This window comes from Stomoxys calcitrans, chromosome 5 (assembly GCF_963082655.1).
Source record: "Stomoxys calcitrans chromosome 5, idStoCalc2.1, whole genome shotgun sequence".
NCBI classification, from domain to species: domain Eukaryota; kingdom Metazoa; phylum Arthropoda; class Insecta; order Diptera; family Muscidae; genus Stomoxys; species Stomoxys calcitrans.
This window is the reverse complement of record NC_081556.1, coordinates 116100487-116122611: the sequence shown is the minus strand read 5'-3', so window position 1 is coordinate 116122611 and position 22125 is coordinate 116100487. Positions and strand designations below refer to the sequence as shown.

General features: G+C 39.8%; 1 protein-coding gene across 4 annotated transcripts in view; it reads left to right on the top strand.

Moving 5' to 3' along the window:
• LOC106086656 (uncharacterized) overlaps positions 1-22125 on the top strand; it is a 193498-nt gene that overhangs the window by 100509 nt on the left and 70864 nt on the right. For 3 of the 4 annotated variants that reach the window (XM_059368884.1, XM_059368882.1, XM_059368881.1), the window contains 2 exons: positions 15705-15760; positions 17332-17377. In XM_059368884.1, coding sequence (XP_059224867.1) covers positions 15710-15760; positions 17332-17377 — 97 coding nt within the window. In that variant the 5' untranslated portion in view covers positions 15705-15709. Of the gene's footprint in view, positions 1-404; positions 519-15704; positions 15761-17331; positions 17378-22125 lie in introns of those variants that run through there. The other variant, XM_059368883.1, reaches the window with a different exon arrangement.

Sequence of the window (22125 nt, the reverse complement as noted above, 5' to 3'; positions counted from 1 at the left end):
TGTATTCGAAGACGCTACGACTGCACTTTGGCTATATTAATAGGCTTCTTTCCTTTCCAAACAATGTGCATAAGAATTTGCTAGACCACCTAAAATTCGGTCTTTATACAAATTTTTAAGTCGTCTAGGACCTATTAAAGTTTCTATTACAGTGTATATAAACCTCTGCAGCATAGAAAATCATATTGGTATCACCCTAATACAATCGATAATACCCAAATAGTCTACATAGACATTTATTAAACTGATACCCAACTTTGACCAGTCATCACCACTTACTGTAGCGCTCAAGCTTCAGCTTGTCGTTTCAACTTCTCATCATCATCGTTAGAATGACACTTTGTTCGCAATTTGGATTTTTGCATTCTCCATGAGATTCGCTCGCAATTAGTTGCTTGCCATGTGAGGAATTCAGTAGAGTTTAGCTAAGCTAATGTGGAACATCCAAACCTCGAATGACTGATTGAGTAAGTGAGTGAGTGCAGCACAGACACATCTTAAACGACGACAATCAAGGGGTAAGTCAGTTATTTCACCTAAATTCCTTTTGACCACAAAATAAATACAAAACAGAAATTAAAAGCTAAATACACCAACAAACAAACCCCATTCATCTCGAGGGGCCCAAAAGTAAAAAGAACTTCATTGCAAACAACCAACATACTTGGGAAATATAATAAGTGTAACGAACGAACGATCGATCGATAGACTCAATAAAGATAAATAAGTCTATTTTTACAAAATAGCCCCCTCTTGGGGGAAGAGCGGCAAGAGAGCAGAAAGCAAACATTTCATTCAATTCAAATGTGTTCAACGCAAAGGCATGAATCGAATTGGAATAAAGTAAACCAGAAGAATTCCATACCAAACAGCACTCTCTAGTTGCTGCTTGGAACAAGTTCGAGCTCCTTAATAAAACATGACCCAAATATGAAAGTACACAACAACTATTAACTCCATTATGATCAAGTGATTGTGTAAAAACCAAAACAATACAACCAACCAAAAAAAAAAAAAACAGATCATATCTGGTGATAATGATGAAAAATGAGAATCATCTTCGTGGTGAGATGACTATGACAATGCCAATATGTATTGCCTATGGGAGGTGTTGATGTGGAAGCCAATGCTTTCAGGCACCGATGATTGTCATCTTTGATGAGTTCAAAACAATTGAGCATCAATTACAAAGCGTTCTAATAAGAATATAATCCAGCTACCGTTACATCCTCCCCAAAACAAGATTCGTCAACGGTATACTCTCTATTATAATTCTGATGTAATACTGTTCTGTGATCACTTTATGCTCACGCATCGTGTCCTCCAACACAGGCCTTGCAACAAGTCCCCAGCTTCATTCATAATAATGAACATGGTGGTGGTATGACAATCATCTTGCCATGTAGAGCAATGCATCCAGTAGTCAGTCACACTTTATGGGATTTTGTCATACAGTTTGTGAAGTTTTTTAAAATCCCCCCTAAGAGAAGACAGAACAATAAATCTATGTTGTTGTTTTTTTTTTGTCTTTATAAAACTGTGATAGGTGGTAGATCAGGTTTGTTTTTGTATTTATAAATCTCTGAAACGGTATTTAAACATAAAAATGCCACTTGTCATGGGTAAACAGATAATAGTTATAGCGAATTAAAAAAAAAATATTTAAAATAATGAAATAACATCATAAGAAAATCGTAACAATAATCAATCAACCAATAATCGGAAGCCCAATACGTGATCACATCGGACGGACGATATATATAGGAAAGCTATATGGTAAGATTTCATTTTTGAACTTTTTAAAATTTGGGCTAGGTTTGAAGAGGATGGTACCAGAAACTATCATTCCAGGTATTTAGGAATACCACCGTGTGGCCCCACGTAATTCTTCAATTTCTTTTCGCTTTGAGATTAGAATATATGTTTAAGGGCATTGCCTTTGACACACTTCATCAGTGTACCGTTCGTACCGTTTGAATGAGAATGAGAAAAAAGTCTTTAGTCTGCCTAAACTTTGTACCCTTCAAGCCTGAAAGAAAAAGATAACAATAACTTCAACACCCAGCAAGATATGTTTGCTGATATCAGCGAACGCAGTCTGCTGATTTGAAAATAAAACCATTGAACTTCAAATACTTAGGAGTGATCTTGGACAGGAAACTGAATTGGAGGTGTCATATTCAGGAGCGTACCGAGAAGATGTTGAGATGGCATATTCAGGAGCGTATCGAGAAGATGTTGGGCACTATGTAGACAGGCCGTAGGCTCGAAATTGGGGTCTGAATTCGAGAAAAGTCCATTGGCTCTACAGGAGCGTGATTAGACCAATACTTTGTTACGCCTCAGAAGTTTGGTTCGAGTGCGAGGCAATGCTGCCAGCGGCACAGTCTTGGATTGGCGAAACCCTAGTATTGCCATCTGAAAGATCATGTTACACGGATGGATCAAAGTTAGAGGAGAGAGTGGGCTTGGGAGTCTACCTTGAGAACCCACGAACTGAGATCTGCTTTAAAGTGCCTGCCCATAATACGGTCAGCAGGTGGAGATGCGTGAGATCAGGGAATGCGTGAGGTGGTGTGGTGCTAACGCGAGGACGTCGAGTATGAACAATAAAATGGGCAAAAGGCCAATTACAACCAGGACGATAGAGCAGCGAACAGTCTTCGATTGTAGGTAAGGTTGAAAAGAGGGAATATATATTAATCTGCCCCATGGCAATATGGACATACACCTAAGCCTGTAATCGGCTTGTTTTGCGCTCTAAAAACTATAAAATAATTTCTAAAAAGAAAATTTTAAGTTAGGAAATCCGTGCTACTTACAAAATCCTTCATTGTTTTCAATACCTCTTCCCTAAGCTGGTTCATCTCTGGTATTGTGTTCCCACCAAAGTGCCGGTATCTGTCAGACGCGAAAACCAGGCAATGACAAAGGAAATGATCCAACGTCTCATCATCTTCCCCGAATGCCCTACACTTGTCGTTTCGCTGTTCCACAATGTTGCATGCGCATTCGTCGCCCACTCCCTTAACTCGGACGGTGTCGAAGGAGAAAGGCTTCGGGTTAACCAAGATTATTGACGGCTGTCCTCTGGCCTTCACCGCCAAATAGTCTGCACTTTCATTTCCCCTTATTCCGTTATGGCCCGGCAACCAAACAATGCAGATTTTGCCCTCCTCAGAGAAGGCGTTTATCTCCTTCTTACACTGCAAGACTGTTTGTGACCTTACCGTCCTGGTTGGTCTGGCCTTCACCTCCAAATCGCCTGCACTTTCATTTCTCCTTACTCCGTTATGGCCCGGCAACCAAACGATGCAGATTTTGCCATCCTCAGAGAAGTGGTCTTACACTGCAAGACTGTTTGTGACCTTACCGTCCTGGTTGGTCTGGCCTTCACCTCCAAATCGTCTGCACTTTCATTTCCCATTACTCCGTTATGACCCGGCACCCAAACGATGCGGATTTTGTCATCCTCAGAGAAGGCGTAACCCCGCATTCGTCACCCACTCCCTTAACTCGGATGGCGTCGAATCGAAAGGCTTTGGGTTAACCAAGTTTATTGACGGCAGTTCTCTGGCATTCACCGCCAAATCGTCTGCCCTGTCATTCCCCCTTACTCCGTTATGGCCCGCCACCCAAACGATGCGGATTTTGCCATTCTCAGACAGGGCGTAATCTCCTTCTTACACTGCAAGACTGTTCGTGTTGTTATTGCCCTTAATGCAATTTTACTGTCGGTAAAGATGTTCACACTCGACGTCCTCGAGTTAGCACCACACCACTTCACGCATTCCATGATCTCCCGCATCTACGCCTACAAGACCGTATTATGGTCAGGCAGTCTAAAATAGATCTAAATCCCTGGGTTCTAAATGTAGACCCCCAGGCCCACTCCGCCCTCTAGCCTTGATCCATCCGTGTAACATGATCTTCCGAATGGCAATACTAGAGGCACTGGCAGCAGTGCCTCACACCCGACTTCAAGGTTCATCTCAGGTATACGATCGGAAACCTCTTCCGCTTCTTCCAGATTTACTATCGTCGCCTCCATTATACCGCGATAGTATGAGCTACTCCCATCCTCAATCCATTCTCCCATCGCCTTAAGTCTCATAGCCGTAGTGGCTGCCTCACACTTTATCTGTATGTCAATGGTTCGGATATCTAGAATAGTCTCCAGTTCCCTAATGGCCGTGGTTCTCATCCGCCTATGCCAAGACAACATGTTCTCTAAACACGTTGTATGGTCCTTATGTTGCACTTTTTCACCATAGCAGTCCATCAAACTACTGAGGCGTAAGTAAGTATTGGTCTAATCACAATCCTGTAGAATCAGTGGGCTATCCTACATAGTGTCCAACATCTGTGAGCCTTCTCAGTACGCTCTTGAATGTGACACTTCCTATTAGGTTTCCTGTCCAAGATCACACCTAAGTATTTGACCTTGTCAGATATCGAAATCGTCTTATTGAGGAAACGTGGTGCGCCAAATTGGCCCACCTTCGTCTTTCTCGTGAACAGGCATATTTCAGTCTTCTCTGGGTTAACATTGAGACCTCTGGGTCTAGCTCAGTCATATGCTATATGCAAGACCCTTTCGGCCCTTCTGCATAGTTCCTTCGGATCCTTACCCCTTAGAAGTATTGTAACATAGCAGAGTGGTTCAAACCCCTCCACAGTCAGTCCTTCGTCTGTTCGTCCTTGTCTTCCGTCTGGGCATGGCGGCAAATAAGGCTAATGTTGAAGAATTTGGCATTTATGCGGATAGTGGCTAGCCTCTCATCCAGAGGAAACCTGGAGACAAGGTGTTCCATTTTTCGACTAACCACAAATCCACAGGCAAATTCATGCCTCGTTTCTTGGCAGTTATAATACAGGGAGCCCTTTTCGAGCCATCGCACTTCCTGTATGGCAGTAATGTCTGCCTTGTATTGCTCCAATACATCCGTCAGTACGTACGCTCCTCCCTCTCTATAAAGAGAGCGACATTTCAGACGCAGAAATCATGGTCCTTAAAACGTTTGCGGGTGCCGTCAACTTGGGGGGAACCGTTCTTTTCTTCTTCGCTTTTTCAAAGTAATTCCTTCAAGTTTTCCGGGTGATGGGCTACTAACACGACGCTACAACTAACCTCTTTTTATACCCTACACCGAAGGATGGGGTATATTCACTTTGTCATTCCGTTTGCAACAAATCGAAATATCCATTTCCGACTCTATAAAGAATATATAATTCTTGATCACAGTAAAAATCTAAAACGATCTAGCCCTGGCCGTCCGTCTGTCTGTCTGTTGAAATCATGCTACAGTCTTTAAAAATAGAAATATTCAGCTGAAACTTTGCACAGATTCTTTTTTTGTCCATAAGCAGGTTAAATTTGAAGATGGGCTATATCGGACTATATCTTGATATAGCCCCCATTTAGACCGATCTGCCGATTTAGGGTCTTAGGACCATAAAAGCCACATTTATTATCCGATTTTGCTGAAATTTGGGACAATGAGCTGTGTTAGACCCTTCGACATCCTTGGCCCAGATCGGTTCAGATTTGGATATAGCTGCCATATAGACCGATCTCTCGATTTAAGGTATTGGACCCATAAAAAGCGCATTTATTGTCCGATGTCGCCAAAATTTGGGACAGTGAACTATCGAAATCCTTCTTCAATTTCGCCAATATCGGTCCAGATTTGGATATAGCTGCCATATAGACCCATCTCTCTTTTTAAGATTTTGGACCCATAGAGGCCGCATTTATTATCCAATGTCGCCAAAATCTGGGACAGTGAGTTGTCGTGGGCCCGTCGACATCTTTCTGCAATATGGTCTAGATTTAAGGTTTTGGGCCTATAAAAGGCGCATTTGTTGTCCAATTTTGACAAAATTTAGGACAGTGATCTGTGTTATACCAGTCGATATCCTTCTTCAATTTGACCCATATCGGTTGTATATAGCTGTCATATAGACCGATCCGCCGATTTAAGGTTTTGGGCCCATAAAAGGCGCATTTATTATCCAATTTCGGCGAAATTTTGGACAGTGAGTTGTGTTAGGGCCTTCGACATATTTTTGCAATTTGGCTCAGATCGGTAAAGCTTTGAATATAGCTGCCATATAGACCGATCTCACAATTTAAGGTTTTGGGCCCATAAAAGGCGCATTTATTGTCCGATGTCGCCGAAATTTGGGACAGTGAGTTGTGTTGGGCCCTTCGACATTCTTCTTCAATTTGGCTCAGATCGGAAATGATTTGAATATAGCTGCCATATAGACCGATCCCTCGATTTGGGGTTTTGGGCCCATAAAAGGCGCATTTATAGTCCGAGTTCGCCGAAATTTGGGACAGTGAGTTGAGTTAGGCTCTTCGACATTTTTCTGCAACTTGGCCCAAATCTGTCTACATTTGGATATAGCTGCCATATAGACCGATATCTCGATTTAAAGTCTTGGCCCAATAAAAGGCGCATTTATAAGCCGATTTTAATGAAATTTGACACAGTAACTTATCTTAGGCCCAGCCGAATTTAACGGCTTTTTACTTGTTATCGTTCCTATAGGTGAACTCGGGGCATATTTTAGCCACTACCTTTAAGGAATGTCAAAGGCAGCTACCCAGGTGACACCGCGGGGAAGTCCGTGTCCACTTTTGAGATGAAGGAAGACCAAGATAAGCCTGGATTTTGCCTAGTCAAAATCCATCAAAACCGTTGCTTGGTTTCCGACATCCCCAAGTCATCCGATCGGTGTACTTATTTTATAATCCCATGTAGCTCATAAAAATATAAAAATCAAACACCTTATGCCTTAAGAATATGTCGATTTCCATATGACCCACAAATATTTATTTTTAAATATTTTTATTTATTATATTTTTCTCTGATGTTTGAATATATTTTCAACTTTAATGTTTGCTCATTTTCTTCACCATGATATTGTCTATCTGCAGTTGCTGGTATGGTCTTCATCACGTTCATTGGCATGATGAAGCATTGATGTGATGATCAATCTTTAGTAGAATTTGGTGGCCAAACATCAAAAACTTAAATATTTTTCTCGCACCTTAAAAAAAATGATACATCTCACTGTGATCTCATTGTGGACTAGAACGACTGAACGAACGAACACCGTAATTTGATTCTCGTTATGTTCTGCTGTTCTAGCCAAAATCTAGCGCACATAGGCCACAACAAGGCTAACCGTGTGAACCCGGCCATTGATCGATTATTGTCATGAGTAATCATATTTCAATGAACGTGATATTTTTTCTTCTTAAAATGAAGAAGAAGATGAAAAAATCATACAAAAGTCGAGGAAGCTGTAATGGTGGGGGAACTAAAGTTCAGATAACTTGCAGGGGTCATGCCATTTTTTTTGTTGGGAAGAATAAGAAAGAAGGCGGCAAATCTACTGTGAAGGTTAAGAAGGAAATGAGGTAACTGCCATGTTTTAAGCATTCATTGAAGATTCATTGTCGTTTGACATACAAAACGTGACGACCTACCACATTGTGGTGTGTAATCATTCATTTTAGAATCATGGGTAAGAAAAGATTTAGAAGCCCTAGAAAGGAACAATGGTTGAATTGAGAATTTAATAGAAAGGTTAGCAGGTTACTAGAAACCAGCTTGCGGGTAAGTTTGTAAATATTTACAACTAGCCGAAACGGGCCCGCTCCGTGGCGCCTTCTTTAACACTCTTAGAGCCAAAATAGAATTAGTGCGTTGAGCTTGAGCGTTGCATTGAAAAATGCAACTACGCAAATAAATCCCACAAAAGCAACATGCAAAAGTTAAAGAATTTTCAACTTTGGCGACTTAAATCGGGCATCATTTTGTGCCGCCATACGTCAACAGTTTTTTAGGCGTCAAAGTTAAAAATTGTTCAACTTTTGCGAGTTGCTTTTATGGTGCAGAGTTGCATTTTCCAACGCGACACTCAAAAACAAAGCTCAACGTTGTTTTGGTAAAGTTTTAAGATGGGGACATTTCGCCCCGAATGTGGATATCGAATTCGTGCCATTGAAGCGCAGATGTAAGCGAGTCCGCCAATGATGCTACATGTGTGGGTTAAAATCCTGGCGAGAATATTGGAAAATTTTAGGTGGTGGTTATCCTCTCCTAATATTGGTGACATTTGTGAGCCACTATGCCATGAATATGAGTCACATAAAAAAATAAAACCTTTTTTTGACTTCTATATTGTAGTGGGTAAATATGGCTTGGTGTGTATTTTAGGAGTGAGGTGGCCACCCAGATACATGGCCCTTAAAGTGAATATAAGCTTTGTGCTATACTCTCAAAAACTTTTTATATGAGCCTCATATTACCATAGTCGGTAAAGTCCTGTTTCATTTGAGCCCTATATTGTCGTGATTGGTCTATATATCCATTCGGCGGGGAGTGCTTTTTGGGGGTGGGATGGTACCTTAAACATTTCGCCCAAATACGGATGTCAAATTCGTGCTGTACTCACATATGCCAGTCATTTAAGCCCAAAATTACCATGGTCGATAAATATGTACGTTTTGGGGCTGTGGCTTGCACTCCGCCACCTTGCTCTAAAAATAGGTATCAAATTAGTTCGTAACTCCCAAAAACTATTCATTTGAGCCCCATATTGATACATTCGGGAAATAAGTTCAGCTTTGGGGCTTACCCACAAATACTTGGCCCCAAACCTGGATACCTTTTCTACTCTCAAATACCTTTTATTTGAGTCCCATATTGTCATGAAGGGTCAAATAACCTATATGAGGTGTTTTAGACAGTTTAAGCGCCCCTTAGATACTTAAACACAAATTTTAATGTTATTTTCCTAATCTACTCCCAACTTGTTTTCGTTTGAATCCCATATAGCCATGGTCGGCTAATATGGCCCTTTGGGGTTTTTTGGGGGTGGGCACACCTCCAATTACAGAGACTTAATTTTTTTGTCATATTCGTATTTTACTCCTGAATACCGTTCATTTGAGTGCTATATTGACATAGACGTCTAATATGTCTGTTTGGGGAAGCTCTACGGTTGGGGCGGCCTGTTGGGTTCTTAGACCAAAATTTTAATACAATAATCATATCTACTCTCCGATTCTTCTCATTTGAGTGTCATATTGTCATAATTGGTCCACTTGTGATTTTGTATGGTGTTTTCGTGGTAAGGAGGATGGTGCGAACCAAACCCACCCACCCCCTTCCCCCCTGCCCCTTCCGATATTGAAAAATTATATAGTATATATTTTCTTTCAGACCAACCTACACAATCTGTGAAAATTTCGGGCAAATCGGTTCTGACGTTTTCTATAGTCTGTCATCCCATATAGTCATGATTGGCTATATGCCCATTTAGGCTATTTTGGGGGGCGGTGAGGTGACCTCCTATACTTTGACCTGATTTTTTCACCAGCTTTGTAGTCTATTTCCGAATAACTTTCATTTGAGCCCCATATTGACATGAACGTTCAATTTGTCTACTTAAAGAAGTTCTGGGGGAGGCCAACGTAGCGCATGTCCGCCTATGACGCTATGGCTTTCAACAACTGTACAAAGTATGGTTCAAATCGGTAAATAACCTGATGTACTTTCATTTGAGCCCCATATTGACATGAACGTTCAATTTGTCTACTTAAAGAAGTTCTGGGGGAGGCCAACGTAGCGCATGTCCGCCTATGACGCTATGGCTTTCAACAACTGTACAAAGTATGGTTCAAATCGGTAAATAACCTGATGTAGCTGCCATATAAACCGATCTTGGGTCTTGACTTTTTGAGCCTCTAGAGGGCGCAATTCCTATCCGACTTGGCCGAAATTTTGCATGACGTATTTTATTCTTACTTTCAACAACTGTGTATGGTTCAAATCGGTCCATAACCTGATATAGCTGCCATATAAACCGATCTGGGATTTTGACTTCTTGAGCCTCTAGAGGTCGCAATTATTTCCCGATTTGCTTGCAATTTTGTACGACGGTTCCTCTTATGACCATCAACATACGTGTTTTTTATGGTCTGAATTGGTCTATAGCCCGATACAGCTCCTATATAAATCGGTCTCTCTATTTGACTTCTTGAGCCCCCAAAGGGAGCAATTCTTATTCGAATTGGCTGACATTTTACACAGGTCTCCAACATATAATTTAATTGTGGTTCAAACCGGACCATATCTTGATATCGCTCTAATAGCAGAGCAAATCTTTTCTTTTATCCTCTTTTTGCCTAAGAAGGGATGCCGGGAAAAGAACTCGACAAATGCGATCCATGATGGAGGGTATATAAGATTCGTCCCGGCCGAACGCTTCTACTTGTTAATACAAAACTCGTACTCCACCCCACTGAAAACCTTTCATTTGAGTCCCATATTGTCCCGATCGGGATATCTTTGGATAATACTTTTATGATAAGGGGGAATTTTAGATTGTTTTCTTCAAATTATTTCTTTTATTTTTAATTTTTTTGCCTGTAAGAGTGAATATCATTTTTTCATGACATATTTTTTTTCTTTTATCCCATGTCCAAAAATATCGGAGACAAATGATTCTAGTTTTACCAAACAATACCATTTAAACGATTGAAATTAGCCTACTATTAGTGAGTGTTTATATCAGGTTTCTTATCGGCCAGAATGGAAACCTCTGTGGGTTGAAAAAGAGAGATCTCATCTGAATATTCGACAACTACTATTAATGGATTCTGCCCCTGGCTATCTGCATAGTTGGTAGTCTATTGTTTGGTTTCAACACAGCATTTAGCTACTCGTAACTTCTAACTGGAAGCCAAATATTTGGTTTCTATTCCCAAATCTTGGGAAGCTGGGTGGGGTGGGGGGAGATTCTTTTCATTCCCTCAGTGTTGTTGTTAACATGGTTTAATATGAAATTTATGTTAATGTGATCAAAAGGAAAATGTAACAACAACAACACACATCCACATGGAAATGGAAATGGAGCCTCAAAAGAAATTTCTCCAATATTTGTCGATGTTTGTTTTTTTTTTTTGGTAGACAAACTTCAAGAAACCGCCAACAAAAGAAAACAACAAACGTTGTTAGCAGACTAAACAAAGATGTTATTAATGGAAACTTGTTTTCCATTGTGATCCAGCCCCCTAAAGGGGCCACAGAGAATGGCCCGATACTATCCCAGGCAGCACGAATTTGACCCAAACATAAAGTCAAATTGAGATCTCATGGCTATGTCTTTATTTTCCTTTGGTTTTCACCCCAAATAGGAAAACTACACGACATAAAAGAAAATTCGTTGTTTTATTTTTTTTCCTCCCGCCAACAGCATCTCTAGGCTAAGAGACTGAGATTGGAGAAAAATAAAAACTGCCAACATTAATTTTCTTTGCTTCTATGTTAAGCAGCAACATGAGAGGCAAAGGAAATCTATGCGACATGACATATACCCAATATGCCTCAGCTACAGCCTTCTATTGTTAAGAATAACAAAATCTTATCTTAGGGGGTCTTTGCTAAGGTAGGCGATTAGGCCATTTGTTAGGTATCCAGCTTTTGTTTAGAAGAAAATAATCACAATTTTCTAGTTTGAAGTTGGCATACTTGAAGCCAGCCTGGCATCATTTGGCAAATTTGAAGGATTTCTTAATGGAAAAGCCAATCCAATTTGCATATTCAACTGTTTAAACTTGGTTTATTGGCTTAGTCATCCACACAAAATAGTTTATATATTAACTGAAATTACCATAGAATTTCAAGTTTTATGGTTTTAGCCAATTTCGGGCTTTTAGCCAATTTTAGATTTATAACAATTTTTGAAAAGAAATCGTTAAATGACTCAGTCAGATTATGCATAACATCTACGAAAAATCATTTAATTTACAAAGCAAGCTAAATATCTTGCCTAATGAATAACCCATAGTTTCACTAAATGTGCACAAAAATCTTAAACTACATACAAAACTTATTAGAAGAGTTTTTTGCTAATATTTTGGCAATTCATTACAATAATGGTTTAATTGAACTTAATGAAGATAATCCCAAAAATATTTAAATAGTACAGAAATATACTTCATTACAAGTTTTTGAAAAGCTTAATTTGTTACTCAAATTTGACTGTGGTTCCTAATGCTGATTGTTTGGAAATCAGTTATTCTCTATTCCACTGCTTTGGTACAGGTGTATGTTATACCCCGAAGGAAGAGGGATAGACCCATTAGTATATGGGTCGACACAGAATAAAATGCTGATACGCATTTGCTATGTCCGTCTGTTTGTCAGTCTGTCCGTCCACATGTCCTTCTGTCTGTCTGCCCGTTCATCCGATTTGGACTAATATTGCCTTCGATTTAGCATTGTCCGTCCATCTGTTTCTAAGTCTGTCCAACCTTCCGTCCGATTTGGCAAAAACTGCAAATTTGTCCATGAAATTGCCGTTAAGGAACAGCGGTTAAACTTTTCGCACTTCAATTTGCACTGTCCGATACAAAGTTCAATAATAGGGGACTAACTTTTTATTGCCGAGTCCGAACGGCTTGCAGCAGAGCAACACCACTTTAATAGAGAAGTTAACACGGCTGATTATCTAAGGTCAATACCTCACAAATGTTGTCAGCACTAGGAGCGGATAAAAACCATTGAAATTTCTGGAGTCATAACCTAACCTCTGAGCAACAGCTATTGTCAACTGCTCCTCACAAATATTGGCACAAATGATTCTGTTATGATTTTTGACCTTAGTGGCAAATTTTAAATCGTTTCAGATTTTGATATATGTAACTTCCATATACAGTGATGGTCATATATTGGGTTGCCCAAAAAGTAACTGCGGATTTTTCATATAGTCGGCGTTGACAATTTTTTTACAGCTTGTGACTCTGTAATTGCATTCTTTCTTCTGTCAGTTATCAGCTATTACTTTTAGCTTGCTTTAGAAAAAAAGTGTAAAAAAAGTACATTTGATTAAAGTTCATTCTAAGTTTTATTAAAAATGCATTTACTTTCTTTTAAAAAATCCGCAATTACTTTTTGGGCAACCCAATAGTTGGGGGAAACCGTCGAAACTATGAACTACTGTGGTACAGGGTATTATAACTTAGTGCATTTTTTTGTAACACCCAGAAGGAAGAGAGATAGACCCATTGATAAGTAACCGATCGACTCAGAATCACTTTCTGATTCGATTTAGTTATGTCCGTCCGTCTGTCTGTCCGTCTGTCCGTCTGTCCGTCTGTCTGTCTGTCCGTCCGTCTGTCTGTCCGTCTATCTGTCTGTCCGTACGTCTGTCTGTCCGTCCGTCTGTCTGTCTGTCCGTCTGTCCGTCTGTCTGTCTGTCCGTACGTCTGTCTGTCTGTCCGTCCATCTGTCCGTTCGTCTGTCCGTTTGTCCGTACGTCTGTCCGTCCGTCCGTCTGTCTGTCCGTCTGTCTGTCCGTCCGTCTGTCTGTCTGTCCGTCCGTCCATCTGTCTGTCTGTCCGTCCCTCTGTCCGTCCGTCCATCTGTCTGTCCGTCCATCTGTCCGTCCGTCCATCTGTCCGTCCGTCCATCAGTCTGTCTGTCCGTCCATCTGTCCGTCCGTCTGTCCGTCCGTCTGTCCGTCCGTCTGTCTGTCCGTCCGTCCGTCCGTTTTTCCGTCCGTCCGTCCGTCCGTCTGTCCGTCCGTCTGTTCGTCCGTCTGTCTGTCCGTCCGTCCGCCTGTCTGTCCGTCCGTCCGCCTGTCTGTCCGTCCGTCGGTCTGCCCTTGTTAATTTGTGTACAAACTACAGATCGCAGTTTTCATCCGATCGTCTTCAAATTGTTACAGGCATGTTTATCGGCCTAGAGACGAAGCCCATTGAAATTGGAAAAAACCGGTTCAGATTTGGATATATTGGGTTGCTCAAAAAGTAATTGCGGATTTGTTAAAAGAAAGTAAATGCATTTTAAATAAAACTTAGAATGAACTTTAATCAAATATACTTTTTTTACACTTTTTTTCTAAAGCAAGCTAAAAGTAACAGATAATAACTGACAGAAGAAAGAATGCAATTACAGAGTCACAAGCTGTGAAAAAATTTGTCAACGCCGACTATATAAAAAATCCGCAATTACTTTTTGGGCAACCCAATATAAACCGATCTTGGGTCTTGACTTCTTGAGCCTCTAGAGGGCGCAATTCTTATCCAATTTGAATGAATTTTGGCACGTAGTATTTTGTTATGATATCTAACAACTGTGCCAAGTATGGTTCAAATCGGTTGATAACCTGATATAGCTGTCATATAAACAGATCTTGGGACTTGACTTCTTGAGCTTCTAGAGGGCGCAATTCCTAACCCATTTGGCTGAAATTTTGCATAACATATTTTATTCTTACTTTTAACGACTGTGCCAAATAAGGTTCAAATCAGTTCATAACCCGATATAGCTGCCATATAAACCGATCTGGGAACTTGACTTTTTGAGCCTCTAGAGGTCGCAATTATTATCCGATTTGCCGAAATCTTGTACCACGGATTCTCTCATGACTATCAACATACGTGTTGTTATTATGGTCTGAATCGGTCTATAGCCCGATACAGCTCCCATATAAATCGATCTCTCTATTTTACTTCTTGAGGCCCCAAAGGGCGCAATTCTTATTCGAATTGGCTGACATGTTACACAGGTCTCCAACATATAATTGTGGTTCAAACCGGACCATATCTTGATATTGTTCTAATGGCAGAACAAATCTTCTCTTATATCCCTTTTTGCCTAAGAAGAGATGCCGGGAAAAGAACTCGACAAATGCGATCCATGGTGGAGGGTATATAAGATACGGCCCGCCCGAACTTAGCACGCTTTTACTTGTTTTTTATTTATTTATTTTTTTTTTTGCAAGAACTCCACACCCTGTTTTTTTCTTTCTTTTTTTAATTACCACTTTGATGTATTTTCGCTGACCCATATCTAAAAAAACCTATAATTAATATAAAATGGCAACATATAAAGCCCTCTCCTATCCATTGGAGATTAAATAGAAAAACACTCTCCTTTCTAAACAACCATACACGCTCACAGCAATTCAATCAACCTTAAAACCCATTTTTTTTTCTTCAAACTTTCTTTTTGAGGTCACAAGTAACCGCAATTATATAGCCCACATACACGAAAAAAAAAATCGCATATTTCCTATACAAATTCTCAAGCAGAGAATGAAAAATTTTCGCTAAGCTTTGCTAACCACAGGAAAAAAACAAAAAGAAATTATTTTCCAATCAAAACATCATTAAAATTTCAAACTCCCATCGAGCTGTCAATCATTCAAAGCCATGGTGGCTCTACGGTGTGTATAGCAAGTATCCATGTCAAATGGTGGCATGAGTGTCATAGTCATAGTCGTAGTAGTTGCTAAGTAGTTTAAGGTTGGCTGGATGATAATAATAATAATGTTGTAATGATGGTGTTCCATAAGCCTTGTAAGTGTTACAAACCACATTGCGGAGGTGAGGGCGTCCTAAATCATGACCAATTTTCTGATTCCATAGCCCTGGGAGTTTGGCGTACACACGCATGCGCAGTTGTTGAAAATTTCAATTTTCACGAGGGTGTTTTACCAACCTCATCATTATAATAAAATAGTAAAAAAATTTGATAATTTTGCAATTTTTGGTTGTATGATTTGCGGTTATATTATCATAAATTTTTATGTAGTGATAATTTATGATAATTTACAAAATTTTTGTTGAATTTTCTTTAAAATGTTTTGTGTTTTTTTTTTTATTTCCTTTCCAGGCAATATGGGCTCTTCCTCACTACAGCGCGCTGCATACACATCTTTAAATATATTGGTAAGTTTTTCTATTTATTGTTAAGATGTAGTTAGAGAAAACAAGTGAAGACGCACTACGGTAGATCCTTCTACAGAGACCAAGAAGGAAATCTGGTAACAGATGCAGATTGTGAGCTGAGGATATGGAAAAATGTGTGTTCATTTGAGTTTACCTAGCTAGAATGATATAGAATGATATGCGAAGCAGTAACATCAAGGCAGCAAGTGCTGATGGGTTACCAGCTGAACTTATTAAAATCGAGACGTTGCTTGTCTGCTCCATTTGATATGAAGTACCATACAAAGGAAAGAAGACAAGACAATATGTGGCCCCTAGGAAGAAAATATCGCCTTCCCATCGCATAGATGACACTCTCGAGCGAGTTGTGTAAAAGAATGAAATCTAAAGTCAACGAGATATTTGGGCCATATAATACTGAGAAATACACCATTTCGCCTTTTTTTACTTCAAAGCCGCTATTGATAGCTCTATACGTTAGGCGTTTCAAGCCATATCTGTAATTATTACGACTGCAAGATGGCGCTAACTGTCACATGTTATTCACTAACGTACAAAAGAACCCTCTCCAATCTGATTAATCACAACGGAGTTTTCAGACAACCGCTTATCATCTGGTCTTTTTTATATGCTGGAGAAAATGAAATGAGATGCAAGACATAACACTGATACTATCTGTGTTGTTATATGGTTCTAAAGCACGAGAAAGCAGACGCGGCTGTTCTATTGTATTAGTGCCAGTGAACGATTAATCGATTGTCAATTCGAGCAGAAGTGGAGGACAAAAAATCCGGTCTTAAATCGGGAGTTCGGTCTGTATGGCAAGTATATTCCAGTGTACATTCACATTGAGTATATTCACAGTGAGTATATTCACAGTGAGTATATTCACAGTGAGTATATTCACAGAGAGTATATTCACAGTGAGTATATTCACAGTGAGTATATTCACAGTGAGTATATTCAAAGTGACTGTACTTAAATTCACTAAAATCGGCTGATTGATGTGCCTTTTGTAAGCTCAATACCCTTTTCTGGAAGATTAGTTTAAAGGGCAGCTATATCAAATATAGTCCAATCTGGACCACGTTTGGAACGGGTGAAGAGAGGTCATGCATATAAGGATGGGGGGGGGGGGGGATTTAGCCTTGCATATGAGCACCAGCCTTTGCCTCTTATATACATCCAGAAAACTCCTTCCAGTAGGCACCGATTGAATATTCCCAGAAGAAATTCTGCCTGATGACCTAGGCTGGTATTCCCTCGGAACCAGGAGCTTTTCCGCTCTGGAGGTGCCGGGGTCCGCATTCCTTAGTTTCGCTATCGTTTTTAAGCTTCTCTGTTGAGTTTATTGAAATCCCTCAACAGTGGTGCCGAATATTGTCAAGATCAATCTTAGGCTGTGGTGGGTATCCGGACCCGCCCCTGAACTTAATGAGTTTATATTTCTTTTATGTTTATATTTATTTTATCTATCTATGTTTTGATGACTTTAAAACCGAAAATTATACATTTTAAAAAGAAAATGTCAAAAACTATGAATTCTAATTTTTTGTTTTTAATTTTTTCAGTTAATTGTGTTTTCAACAGTAAATGGTGCCCAAATACCAACAAAAAGTAAGTATAGAGTAATAAAATATTATATCGTTTTGATGAGTTTCCTCGAAAGAGGCACCGAAGGACAGGTAAATATTCATTTTGTCATTCCGTTTGCAACGCATCGAAATATTCATTTCCGACCCTATAAAGAATATTTGTCTGTCTATCTACATGTCCGTCCGTCTATCTGTTGAAGATATGGAGCTGAAACTTTACATAGATTCCCTTTCTGTTCATAGACTGGTTAAATTCGAAGACGGGTCTTAGACTCATAAAAGTTGTATTTATTATCCGATTTGGCTGGAACTTGATACAATGAATTGTGTTAAGATCCCCGACATCTGTGCTGAATATGGTTCTGATAGGTCTATGTCATAATATAGCCCTCATAGAGACCGATCTCCCGACTTAAGGTCCAAGGTCCATAAAAGCCACTTTTATATGCTTCAATGTTGTCTTCCAATGCGTCAATTGAAGCGGGCTTGTCTGTATAGACATGACCTTTAATATAGTCCCACAAAAAATAGCCTAAAGGCGTTAAATCGCACGTCCTAGCCGGCCAATTGACTGAACATGAAATAAAATGTTTACATAACTCGCCTCTCAATAAGTCCATTGTTACGCGTGCTGGGGGCATGTGGCACCGTTTTGTTGAAACCACATGTCATGCTCTTGCATTTTGGGCAAAAAAGTTGGATATCATCTCACGGTAGGGCTCACCATTCACAGTTACGTTACGATTTGCATCATCTTTGAAGAAGTACGGTCCAATGATGCCACCAGCCCATAAACCGCACCAAACTGTGAATTTTTCTGGTTGCATTGGTAGCTCTTGCAATGCTTCTGGCTGATCACCACTCCAAAATCGACAGTTCTGCTTAGTTTCGTACCCATTGAGGCAAAAATGAGCTTCATCGCTGAATGGAAGAAGCGCGCGATGAACTTTCTTAACAGAGCACTCATTTTGATTATAAAATTCAATAATTTGCCAGCCTTGTTCGTTTGTAAGACGATTCATGGTTAAAATAACAGACCAAACTGAAGATATGTGACAGTGAAATAAAACACGAAACGTGCGTGAGCTGTTCCAACTAGTATTGTCAAAAAGTTAATAGCTAAAAAAATCACCCTTTATATACTCGTACATCGATCTCCAGATTTATAGTCTTGAACCAACATAAGACACCTTTATTAACAGATTTCTATATTTCCATAGCTGCTATAGGATTAGATGCCACCGTAGAGCAGAGGTTAGCATGTCCGCCTTGGTTCGAATCCTGGCGAGAACACATAGAAAACATGTTCAGTGGTGGTTTTTCCCTCTTAATGCTGGCGACATTTGTGAGGTACTATGCCATTTGAAAAAATGGTATGGCAGCCATGTAAAAACTTCTCCCCATAGAGGTATCGCATGGCGGCACGCCATTCGGGCTCGGCTATAAGGGGGAGACTTGAATAGGACAGCCATATTTGATATGTGGGAAGTTTGCCCTTGTTGCTTAATGGAATGTTCTTGGGCAAATTTGCATTTGCATTGCTATAGGTTCAGAATCTGCATTATTGACCGGATTTCAACAAAATGTTGCCTATACATAGCCTAGGGGGTGGGTATCCAAAATTCGGCGCGGCTAAACTTAATGCCTTTTTGCTTTTTTTTCTTTGGCACTTTGGGCTTCGTTTTTTGCGATTTATGAAAACGCATGTGGTTCGATTTTCATTTAGATTTTTTATACCCACCACCATAGGATGGGGGTATACTAGCTTCGTCATTCCGTTTGTAACACCTCGAAATAGGCATCTAAGACCCCATAAAGTTTATATATTCTTGATCGTCATGACATTTTAAGTAGATCTAGCCAAGTCCCTCCGTCCGTCTGACGAAAGCACGCTCACTTTCGAAATAGTGAAGCTAGCCGCTAGAAATCTCGCATAAATACTTCTTATAAGTGTTGGTCGGTTGGAATTGTAAATGGGCCAAATCGGTTCATGTTTTGGTATAGCTGCCATATAAATCGATCTCGGATCTTGACTTCCTGAGCCGCTAGAAGGCGCAATTATTATTCGATTCGGCTGAAATTTTGCATGATGTGTTTTGGTAGTAAGTATGGCTTAAAACGGTTCATAACCTGTTATAAATGCCATATCATGCGATCTCGGATCTTGACTTTGTGAGCCACTAGGGGGGGCAATTACTATCCAATTTGGCTGAAATTTTGCATGAAGTGTTTCGGTTTGACCATCAACAAGTATGACTCAATTCGGTTCATAACCTGATGTAGCTGCAATTAAATTCGCTGAAATTTTTCACAATAACTATTTGTATAACCTTTGGCATACGTGTTGTATATGGCTCGAATAGTTCCTAATATAGCTCCAATGTAAACAGATCTCCCAATTTTATTTCTTGAGCCACTATAGAGCGGCTCCTACCAAATTTCAAGATATGGCTCATTTACAATCCCAATCGATATACGCTAATAGGAAGTATTTGTGCAAAATTTCAAGCGCCTAGACAATTTTTTATCAAAATATAGGAAAAACTTCTCGAGTTCTTAGAACGCAAAGCCCAGATCCCTGTTTAGGATTTTATTTTTATACCGACCACCATAGGATGGGGGTATACAAATCTAGTCATTACGTTTGTAACACCTCGAAATATTCATCTAAGACCCCATTAAGTATAGCGTCTGGACTATCTGAGTCGATCTAGCCATGTCCGTCCGTCCGTCTGTCGAAATCACGATAGCGATCGAACGTGTAAGGCAAGCCGCTTGAAATTTTGCACAGATACTTAATATTGATGTAAGTCGTTGGGGATTGCAAATGGGCTATATCGGTTTATAGTTAGATATAGCTTTCATATAAACCGATCTCCCGATTTAACTTCTTGAGCCTTAACAAGCCGCAATTTTTGTCCGATTAGGCTGAAATTTTGCACGTAGTGTTCTGTTACGACTTGCAACAACTGTGTCAAATAGGATCCAAATAGGTCTTTAATCTGATATAGGTCCCATATAAACCGACCTTCAGATTTGACTTCTTGAGCCCTTAGAAGCAGCAATTTTTGGCCGATTCGGCTGAAATTTGGCATGTGGTGTTATGTTATGACTTCCAACAACTGTGCTAAGGACGGTCCAAATCGGTCTATAACCTGATATAGCTCCCATACAAACCGATCTCCCGACGTGACTTCTTGAGCCCCTGGACGCCGCAATTTTTGTCCGATTTGGCTGAAATTTTCCATGTAGTGTTAAGTAATGACTTTCAACAACTGTGCCAAGTACGGTCCGAATCGGTATATAACCTGATATAGTCCGATTTGGCTGAAATTTTGCATGTGGCGTTCTGTTATGACATTCACCAACTGTGCCAAGTATGGTTCAAATCGGTCTATAACCTGATATAGCTCCCATATAACCCGATCTCCTGATTTGACTTTTTGAGCCCTCACAAGCCGCAATTTTTGTCCGATGTGGCTGAAATTTTGCAAGTAGTGTTCTGTTATGACTTCCAACAATTGTGTCAAATACGGTCCGAATCGGTATATAACCTGATATAGCTCCCATACAAACCGATCTCCATATTTGACTTATTGAGCCACTGGCAGCTGCAATTTTTATCCGATTTGGCTGAAATTTTGCATGCAGTGTTCTGTTGTGACTTCCAATAACTGTGCCACATACGGTCCATGTCAGTCTATAACCTGATATTTCTCCCATGTAAACCGGTCTCTCGATCATCCTTGTCCGGTTCCTTGTAGCTTTAATTTTTGTAGCTTTAATTTTTATTTTGTATAAATTTTTAGCAGAATCCATGGTAGTGGGTTCTCTTTTCCTTTCTTAATCTTAAACATATCGATGTACAAATTAAACTTTCTTACCCTACCTCAAGTGATATTAACATCCTCTCTAAGCTCATATTCTCATTCTACAAACGACCAACAGGTTTAAAATTTAGCATCTTTTTCCATGTTCTCTTGAATTTGTTACACCACCGTATTTTTAATAATAACCAAAGAACTTGTTATCGTTACAACCATATATAATTTATTACAAGCACCAAACGCATAACCATAAATTCTGATTAAAATGACACGAAAGTAGGAAGTCTAGGCAATCAACCAACCAACCAACCAACCAAGAAATCAAACAAGCAACCGTTCAACCAAATACATTCTAAGATCAAAAGCCCAAGCAAATGGCTTTGGCAATGCTCAAATTGCAATGCATAAATAAATGGCCAGGCTATGGTATTGAGCAGGCAGTCAGTCATCTTCCTTAGAGGAAAAACAGGCATTTCTAATTATGTACAAGGTTAATGATCTCTTCCAGAAAGAAATAGCCATATTATAATTTGCCCATGTAAGTCTTAGAGATAGTCTGATAAACCCAAACGAATCGGGCAGATGTCTGAGGAAGAAGCACAGCAGTCAACAGGCCATAAAAGATGCTTTTATGAGCCACTGATTTACAAACCGCCACGAGCGGCAAAGGAGAATAGCCACAAGCCTTGGCAGAACAACACCTCAAGCTGTGGCTTCTAATAAAAATTCAACGAAGCAAAAATGAAGAACCAAAATCGAAATTCTGTATAAAGGAAGTTGTTTGGTGAAAAAATCTAATATGCCATGAATACGTTATGTGCACACATACACACACATATACATGTACACCAAGATGCCTGGGGGTATTGCATTTACATATGCACTTTGGTCTTGGTTACATTTTACCCAACTATATGAAAAAATTCTGGTAGTTAGCTACACT